At 42.3% G+C, this 10,349-nt stretch overlaps 1 protein-coding gene across 1 annotated transcript; it reads right to left on the reverse strand.

Annotated features, from left to right (window-relative positions):
* Window positions 1-393: 393 nt before the first annotated feature.
* syt4 (synaptotagmin IV) lies at window positions 394-9,708 on the reverse strand. The gene is made up of 5 exons (XM_056369989.1): window positions 9,343-9,708; window positions 6,565-7,184; window positions 6,136-6,459; window positions 2,207-2,327; window positions 394-1,727 (listed from the first exon to the last, which is right to left on the reverse strand). The coding sequence occupies exons 1-5, from the start codon at window positions 9,374-9,376 to the stop codon at window positions 1,408-1,410; spliced, it is 1,419 nt and encodes a 472-aa protein (XP_056225964.1). The 5' UTR covers window positions 9,377-9,708; the 3' UTR covers window positions 394-1,407.
* Between the last annotated feature and the right edge of the window lie 641 nt (window positions 9,709-10,349).

The following is a 10,349-nucleotide window of genomic DNA, read 5'->3' on the forward strand; positions in this document are numbered from 1 at the left end:
TTTCATCCCCAGGGTGCTGGAGGTGAGGACGCACGCATAAGTCAATACTCAGACTGTTATATTTTAAAAGAGGCTTTTATCTCAGATAGAACAATCCTATAAGTGATTTCCTGTGTAATGAAGCCATCAGATGTTACAATACTTAAAGCTACAGTATGTAACGTTTTTTTTTTTTTGTTGAAATATGTTTTAAAAACACATCTTAATGTGGAGAGATGCTGTCAAAGGCGTTTTGACCCACTTCTAATGTTTTGAGTTTTTGATTTCCAGAATTTGCATATTGTAGCTTTAACTTAGCGCTACAAATGTTTCCAGTGGTTATAAGGTACTTGTGAATACACACAAACAATTAATGTCACGTGTTGTCATGTGAAATGAAAACTGCAAATACTGTTTTGGTTTTTTTTCTCAGAACTTGCCATATTTTATAGTAAGGTACATACATTTACATTTCAGCTGTCTTTGTGCTCACAGTAAGGGGGACAAAACACCTACAGTAAACATTATGTGGCTCACATTTCTTCAAAGTTAACATACACACCCACACACTCACACAGTCGCGTCAGCACAAGCACTCTCATATCGAAACACACACACATTAATGCATCCAGTTACTGTCCCCAGTGCACTCAGTCTCAGTTTCTTTTCTCAAACCACCTAATTTAGGCTTTCTTGTGATGATATGAAATACCACTTATACTTACAAAACATGTTCAACAAATCAACCAGAGGAGTACAAAACAAAAACATAAATGAAAACAATCTACATCTTTATGAAGAAAACATTGTCATTATAAAATAAACTTTAATAATCCACATTTTTTACAGCATTGTCAGATGTGGTTCATTCTGGTTTTCATACGATGGACTAGGTTACTATTTATAGAAGGGAGAGCTGAAGAAAGAGAAGAAGAAGAAGAAGAAGAGGAAGAGGAAGAAGATGAAGAAGAGGAGGAAGAAGAAGAAGCAAAGGAAGAAAAGAAGAAGAGTAATAGCGACATTTAAGACATTCTGCACTGCACATGGTTACCGTGACAATTGGTTGTTGCCATGGAGATGATGTTGCATGTTACCAGGTGATTTTCAGTGACAGTCTTTGGGATCGTTTAAAGCTATGGGGTTGTCAGGCCCCGCCGTCCCCAGTGAACCCCAATAACTTCAAAGATAAGTGATTGAATGACTGATTGAATGAATGATGACATCACTTCAAATGACCCTCCCCACAACATCAAAGTCCCCCACCCCACCCCACCCCACCCCACCACCCCCCACCCCATTTCCCACCCTCACTGAAAGTCCAATGAGTACTGGTTGGCAGGACATTAAATCCTGCCCATCTTCATTCCATCCGTCTTGTGTTTGACCACATATGGGATGGACGTCAGAATCCACCAACACCCCGGCATTCTAATCCTCTGACATGGCATGCCACTTGGCGATCTGGCGACGCGGGTGGTCGCAGATCTCCCTCCAGTGCTCGCCGGGAGTTCCCGCTGCCGATGTGCCCAGCACCAGGCGCCCGAGGACGGTGTTGGGGCTGCGCGAGTTGCCTGTGTCTGAGTCCATCAGCAGCAGCTCCACGCTGGTGTCCCTCAGGCCCTCGTCAGAGGGCAAATCAAAGACAAAGAGCTCGTTGAAGACTGGGTTGGGGGAGCACTTCTTCACGTGGGTCTTCTTCTTGCACACGCGCTTCTTTCCATGGTACATGTTCACCTTGACGTATGGATCTAGAGAAGAACAATGACAAGAACAGATGAAGTAAGAACCGAAGAAAAAAAGGCATGAAGAGTCATCCCTGCAGTGGTTGTAGAGTGTCATATCATTTCTAAGCCAGATCAATACAGCGATTAATAGAGTGGAAATGATGGATGTTAGAAATGAGGACAAAAGATGCTGGCTGTGTAAACACTTAGTGTGTGTCTTTGTGTGTGTGTATGTGTGTGTGTGTTTGTGTGGTGTGTGTGTGTGTGGTGTGTGATGGGGGGCTGGGGTGGGGGTGTGCTGTCACTTGAGTGCTCACGGTGTCATTATAGCAACTATCAGAGAATCTAAAGTAATCTGGGCTGCGTGACAGGAAGAGCAAAAAGTTTTCAGCCTCATCTGTTTATTGTTAGGTGAAGGAAGTGTATGCACACATGCTGTTTGTCTGTGTAGACAGTGACACCATGGATAGCATTTTGAAAGGTTGAGACAAAAGTGGAAGTACCTGAAGGTCCATTGTTTTCAGTCTTGGGCAGGTGGCGAGCCTTGAGGACGACCACAGTCAGAGTGTTGGTGGTGGACTGGTAACACAGAGACAGCAGTAACTCGCCTCGGCCTGAGGACTTCTGTGGAGAGACGGGGAGGGGTGAATGGGTGAGAGGAGGCGCGAGACAGAGTAGGAGTGAAAACGATAAAACATAAAGGGGATGAAGGGAGAGATGGCAGGTGTGAAAGGAAACAGAGAAGAGGAGACTTCAGACTTGTGTATCAGCTTCTAAACCAGACCTGAACTGGCACCCAAACAATAAAGCAAGAGACCAAACAATTCAAGACCTGTATTTCCAGCAATGAAAGCTGGGCTGGTATTATTTTAACCTTGTTTATGTGCCTGTCTGTCTGTGGACAGATGTTGTCACTGCAATAGCAGCACAACCGTGCAAGACTCAGTCACAAAACTTAACAGATGTGTAGTTCAGATTAAAATGAAGGCCAATTTCGAAGATGGGTGTGGTCTGACCCATAGTACTGAGTACTCATGTAATAATATAATAATTACTCAGTATTCATGTCATAATGTAATAATTACTCATGGGTCAGAATGCCATGTTGATGGGAATTGTGGCTGGTGTGATCTCATCACAAGATGGTCTCCAGTTGTCATCATACAAGCATAATAAAATCACATTGCACACCCTCAGTCCATGTATAATATACCAACATATACACACACATTCTCCAAAATGATACAAACACACAAGAAACAGTAGTATGTATAACAGTATATGTAAACTTCATTAATTAACTACTAACAACAATGTTGGGATGAAAAATGCATGGTGTCTCTGCTGAAGATTAAACAGCTGTCAACTAAATAATCACCACCTGCCTATGTGGCGTGTTCTCATATCTTAACCAGCACAAACGTGTCATTGAGAAGCTCCCTGATCTGCTCTGCATTATCTCCTTCACTGGGTCACTGTTCTCCAACACACATCAACATCTGTGTCTGCACCCAAAACAGTTGACGCCTCAGATGCTGTGATCACACCTAACAGGATATCACGCCTCCACTAACGGTTGCCATGGCAATGAGAAGTAGCACACAGACAACTTCTAGCCCTGACCTCATGTTCAGGTCCATGAGTATGCTGCCAAAGTGCTTCTGTTTCTCTCCCTTGAGGAAACTGTAGATTTATTATAGCTGACAGGAATAGGTTCCGACACATAAGATATTTTATTCTATTCTCTTGGTTTAGTCTCTTCCAGGGTGAAAAGAGGACGATGGCTACGCTGTGACACGCTGTATTGATTCCATTACTGCACACACACACACACACACACACACACACACACAAACAGGCACACAGGCACACACACACACACACACACACACACACACACACAGGCACACAGGCACACACACACACAGGCACACAGGCACACACACACACACGCACACACGCACACACACACACACACACAGGCACACAGGCACACACACACACACAGGCACACAGGCACACACACACACACACACACACACACACACACACACACACAGACTTGCACAAAGCAGTAGGACAAAATCTATGCCACGCAGACAAAGGGAGCCACCACCCTGTTAGCAAAGAGGTGCTTCTAAACAGAGAACAATGTCGATGTCTTTAACTGAGATAATTAAGCCAAAAATCCTCTTAAAACACGTCTCGCTGCATTTCATACACATAACAACACGAAGACATTAAATACCAGATGTAATACTGAATAAACTATCCTGTCTATTCATTCTTTTAAGGGTGTAAATAGGAACTATGTTACACCATCATGACTAAATTTTCACACTTTTATTTGCTAGCACCGATATATTCTGTTCAAATAAAGAAAACAACTCACGAGTGCAGCTGATACACAGCAATTAAATAAAAGAGGTCAAGCCTTTTTTTCTTTGCACCTGCCAACATCTAATCCAACAAAATAATCCAAAAATAACCCACTGCAAACCACAGATTCTAAAACTAATTTCCTTTTGATTGCACAAATACAGGTTCAGATGGTACAGACTCCTCCCTACTGCTGAGCTTTATGAGATTTGTCTCCCCTGGGAACCAAATGAGAAATAGAACTGAAAAAAAAGGTTAGTCTCAGCATGGGGGGAGCCAGCAGAACATAGTTTAAGAAATATTGTCCTCTTGATGATAAAAATACAGAGGGAGTTCTGCAGGGAGAGAATGAACCTTTTATATCTCTGAATCACAGCTGCATTTCCCAGCACTTTTCTGGAGTACTATCATATCAGCGATCTTTACAGATACAACAGATAGCTCTCTTTCCTCCTGGGAAGGTACAAATGTGCATGTATCTGCTTCCACCTGGAAAGCACAGAGCTTCCAGTTTAACAGAGCTTTGCAGAGAACAATATCAGACCACAAATCTATAATTATATTGATATCATCTCACATTTCACCTACAAATGGACAAATGCTCATGTACAGTCAAACCATCCAGTAGAAATCTATAGAGTAATGCTGTACGAGACCACAGGCCAACGATAAGGATGTAGACATCATCTTACACTCCATCTTTTAAATTCACCAATACACAAAGTAATGCAGCCAAACCTGCTGCTAAAATCCAACTTCAGCCCAGTGCATTCAGAGGAAATACAGATATATTGTACATGTGGCGACTTCATCTCACAGTGGTGCTGATACTACAGTACATTACATTCCTCTAAAAGGAAAGATGTCCTACTGGAAATGAGCTACAGTACATTTGCGGTCCTCACAGTTGCCAGGAACAGCCAGTCCAGAGGAGAAGCTTATTGACCACCAGTCCACAGATCCATACTGGTGTGGTGTGGATATCACCCCATCTATTTGATACACTACTTGGAGCATAAATGTCCATTTGCCTTACTTGCATTACTGTTTTAATTCTCTGGTGTTGTTTGGATATAAAAATGTTCATAAAATTAAATACAAAATAAACACAATTGAGATTATTCAATGGTCAAAGTCTTGATTGTGAAGTATTTCTGAGAGGAGACATGTCATGTCATGTTGAATCTGGCTGTGAATGTATTGATCACATACAGTAAATGACATATTTTCAGGTTTTCGGAAAAAAATCTGCAGGTGGGGAATATAGTCGATTTTGTAAAAACAACAACACAAAAAAATAATAAACTAAAGCAAAAACTGATGAAACAATAAAAAAGTAACAGCAAAGGCTTTCCGGTATCCAAACTCCCAGCAGTCCATTAAAACACAGCCTCAGTATCAGTTTGCAAATCCATAATGGTGCAACAGACCTCCTATCTGCTTCTTCAATTGACTTAATTTAACATTAACCCCTTTTTGATGTAACTAGAGACAGATACTTTGAAAATGAATTCCTCCAATGCATTTGCAAAAGATACCAATCACATTCTAAATTAAAACTTTCATTCAAGATGTAGATTTTGCCGTTGGAGTTGAATTAAGATTTTAAGGTATTATGAAATATTTCAATGTGGTTTGAAGAAATATAATATGCTGCATTTACATTTAAATGAGTTAGAGAAAGTTCTATGATTAATGATATTTTAATAATGACCCATTTGACTTTCATATAATGACTTTCAGAAGTATTATGTACTGATTAATATTTCAATAAGGGAAGCATTCAGTTTTGTTTTATACATTCCTGCTGCATTGCTTTTAGGGACTAGTGATGCAGGAACTGAAGTTACAATGAGAGAAATTATGAGTCATTACTGGAACAATTTCATAATTTCATTACCTGCTGTGAAATCAGTTACAATTTACTGTTTATATAAATTTAATTCCAATGAATCAACTGAAATGAAATCATTAAAAGATTACATTTGAATGAGGGTGTCTATGAACAGAAGCTGAAGATGATTGAAACACAAAACAAGAATTCAAATTTTACCTTGAAGTTCCTCTTGATGATCTCTCGGCTCATCAGGACACGCCCCTCTGACAAGTCAATCCCGGACAAGGGGACGAGGGTCTCCCCGATGACCTCGTCGCGGGAGAACCTGTCAAAGCTCAGCACCATGAAGTGAAGGGCCAACTCTGACACTCGGGCCAGCGGGATCCCATAGAAGCTGAAGGTCTCGTCGAAGGCGGGGTCGAGAGTCTTCCTCAGGACTCTGGTCTTCACCCGGTGCTTTTTCTCTGGCAGCAGGGTCAGCTTGATGTAGGGGTCAGAGGTCAGCGACTGTTCATCAGTTGGGGTCAGGCCATGGGCTTCCTGGATCAGAAAGTGAAATCAATCAATCAGTTAAGACTGTGAAACCATTTTTTTGTGATTGTAAAGACACACACACCTAAACAGCATCCTAAACACATACAGTACCTTGATATGGACAATGAATGCCTTCTTCTCCGGCTGGTACTCCAAGGAGAAGTGGAGAGTCCCTAACCCACTGTCCCTCTCCTCTCCCTGGGGCTTGTCCACAGCCGGGGTGGGTGCCTGGCTGGAGAGGGTGCTGGATGGTGAAGCGAGGTCACGGCGGTCAGTTACCCCAGGTTGGGTGAACCCTGCATGAGGAGATGGCAGCTCCAGGTCTGGGGAGCTCCGGACTTTCTGGTGGTGGTGGTGAAATGGTTTCGTGGTGAAGTTGCCATTCAGATCCCGTTTCTCCAGATCTAGATGCAGAGCCGGTCTGGAACCGTTTGGACTTGATGCCAGTTTGCCGGTGCCAGTCGGACTCATAGGTGACGCGGTGTGGCAGTTTCCGTTAACGTCAGTTTTACTGGTGTCATTTGTTGTTGTGGTGGCAGGTGCGGCAAACTTCTTCTTGCCACTGAGGCTCTCTGGGTAGATGTCGACCCCTTTGAGCATGTGAACAAACTTGTAGGGAGGTGTCTTCTGGGATTTTGTGTTTTTACGCTGGCAACAGATCCACGCAAAGGCTGACACAGTGAAGACAAGGCCAAAGACACTCACCACAGCTACACCTACTGGTACTGCCACTGTGGAGGAGGACGGAGAGTGGAGGGAGGGAAGATTAACTTTAATCAAGCATCTAACTACATACCCCAACAAACACTGTGGAACAAGCAGCAGTAAAACAATCACACCTAAAAAAATTTGAGGTTGCACAACCTCAACAGATTTCATTGTTGTACTGAGGCACTTGAGTCCATTTTGTGTTTGTGACTGACGCAGGCTGCAGTCTTGACTCAGAGGGAGATGAAAACAACGATCAATCTGTTCCACCCTGATGAAGAATCATCATTACTCTGTTCAAATTCCAAACAAGGCCACAGTATAGCAACAGGAAACAGCTGGTGTAATGAACGTAATGAACTGCTGGGAAAGCTACATAACGTCATTATGTGACTGGCTGATTTCTTGTTGGCAGGTTGATAAAAATGGCTGAAGGCAGAAGAAATAATGGAGAAGCAAATTTACTCCAATGTCAGTTTTTTGTCTCTTATCTGGTGTCATAACATTCATTTTGATAATGACAAAGATTAAGAGGATCATCACCATAATCAGTCAATGATATGCAGACCTATAATGTAAACAGCTTATGGGAGAGATTTTTTGACTGACGAAAGGAAACATCAGGAACAATCGATATCAGAGAACCAACATCATCTCATATAACATAGTGAAATAGATTCTTATAGATTATATTAGGTTTTGTGCAAAGCAGTGTATAGGCAGGGTGGTTCCTTCTGAGATCTCATCTACAAGTACGGCATAACAGCCCTGCATTAACCCTAACCCAGCACCTCTTTATCACATTTTCTTTTCAAAAGTAGTGGTACTTACAGGCACCTAATTCCTTTCAATGGTACTTTTGTCTGCTATAATATCACTAAAATGATACCATGGATACATATTGCATGGAGATTTGCCACTGAAAGCTTCATTTCTTTGTTTCGAGGTGTTAAACTGTGACTCAACAACAATCACGCGGCCTTCTCGTGCAGTCAGAGTTAATAGGTCTATTTCAGTGGAGGAAAGGCAGACCACTTCCTGCTGTTAAGAGGGCGGCCCAATGGAAAAGCACTCAGGTTAAAGCCCATTCAGAGAGAGAGGGAGGAAGAGGGGTGGTGGTTGGGGTGGGTGGCTGGCTGTATTTCACATGCATTAGATCATGCGAAATAGATCATCAGATAATCAGTATTGTAACATTGCGATCATTCAAATACAAATTCATATAAAAGCATGGTTGCCTGAGTGTTTCTGTCGGATACATATTGTTTACCATATATGTACACAATATGTACTTTACTACTTATTTTCATATACTGACATAAAGGAATTTACAGTGATATTACATAACAGTTTGACTTCATTGTTGCTAATTCTGATCATATAGGCCTATTTGTAATTCCTATCTCCTATTGTATTATTCCAGATGTTATTGCATTGTATGAGTGTATATTCCATAAGCTTGTTTTGCACCTTTTGAAGGTGTAGCATCCATGTAATATGTATGAACTGAAGAGACTGCCTCTCATTTCAGAATCATCCATGGGTGAACAGTGCGGCGGAAAGTCAGCTCATGTCAACTGTAAATCACAGCACTTGTACAGGCTGTTTCATCAATATTTCACTCCAGTGTCCTGGGTGGGTTTCAAGGCAACAACAACAGACGGATGTGGCAACGGGAGGGCGGTGAGAGCCGCTGAAACCGGCAGGAATTAAAGAAAACAAACAGGTGCTGGCCAGGCTTCACCTGTTCTGTAGTGACACTTATTTCATTCAAAATAATAATTATAAAAATAAATTAATTAACAGATATATATAACGTAAAAACAGTTCCCTTGCCTCCACCCTGTTGGTTAGTTTTTCTGATAATTAGCTGCTGCCCTAAAGCTAGCCGCAAAATGGAGGCTTACACATTATGTTATTCAGCAAAATGTTTAGGCAGCACATTGGACAAAGCTCTTCACTGTCTCTTGGGTAATATTTCATAAAAGAGGCAACTCGAACCTACGTGCAGCCTGTTATTATTATTTTTAAAAGTAGGCGGTCAAGATTCAGAGAAAGTAACACATTATAACACTAAGTCTTTAGAGATGAGTCCCGTGTGTTGAAGACGAACAAAAAGCACCGCCACTTTCACACCTGGGTCTTTTCAGGCTGATTAAAGCTGCCAGAGTTTGGACTCACCGAGCTGAGCTCCGTCCTCCACCATAAGAGCCATTGTCGCTGTCCAAGGTGCTGAAACGGTCCTTCTGCTTTCACACCGAGCTCTCCTGGCGAAGAGGTTTCAGTATATCTCCGCAATATCTCGGCTTCGATTATGTTTAATAATGTAACGGGTTTTGTTTTTGTGCGGCTTCAATAATTCAAAAAGCAGCCTTGTTTTCCCAGAGAGGATGGATGAGGGATGCTCTGTTCTCACCCTGCTGCTGTTACTCTGTGATGCGTGAGTGTGTCTCAGAGGCGGCAACACCCCAGTTCTTCTCTCTCTCTCTCTCTCTCTCTCTCTCTCTCTGTTTCTTTCTCCTTGTTTTCTCCGGCTCTCTCTCACTCTCTGCTCACCAGCCTTCTTCCCTCCCTCCTTCCCCACCGGTAACGCTGAGCTCATCAGTGCTGACGCAGTAGTGACGGAGGCTGGCTGTGATATCAGGACCCCCGGTGAAGCAGCACAACAGGGCTGCCAATTTCCTTGATTGATTGTAAGGGAATGAACGGTCTTAGTCTGTATCCCTCTTCTTCCGTGTGTGCGTGAGTGTGTGTGTGTGTGTGTGTGTGTGTGTGTGTGTGTGTGTGTGTGTGTGTGTGTGTGCGTGCGCGCATACTTCCTTATTCGATAAGACTGGCTATACTGTGGTCCTATCATTCAGTAAAGTAAGTGGTAATTTGGCTAATATAGTGATATGCCGTGATGCCTCTCCTGATATAGATGATATAGATTGGTAGTAAGTAGAATAACAGATCGGTTTACTAAGACCAGTTCCTTTCATAGTCTACAGCGTATACATTACACTATACACTTTATTGTACAATTTTATTTACAGTTTATAATAAACCTTCCAAAGTATTGCAGCACAGTATTTTGGATTACCGGGTCAATGAAGCACAACTCTCTCCAGGATATTAAACTAGGGCTACTGACGTCATGACTAAACTGCACTGTTGAGTATGACTGACACCCTACATGTGAATTTATA

Source organism: Seriola aureovittata, chromosome 23 (genome assembly GCF_021018895.1).
Source record: "Seriola aureovittata isolate HTS-2021-v1 ecotype China chromosome 23, ASM2101889v1, whole genome shotgun sequence".
Lineage (NCBI taxonomy): Eukaryota > Metazoa > Chordata > Actinopteri > Carangiformes > Carangidae > Seriola > Seriola aureovittata.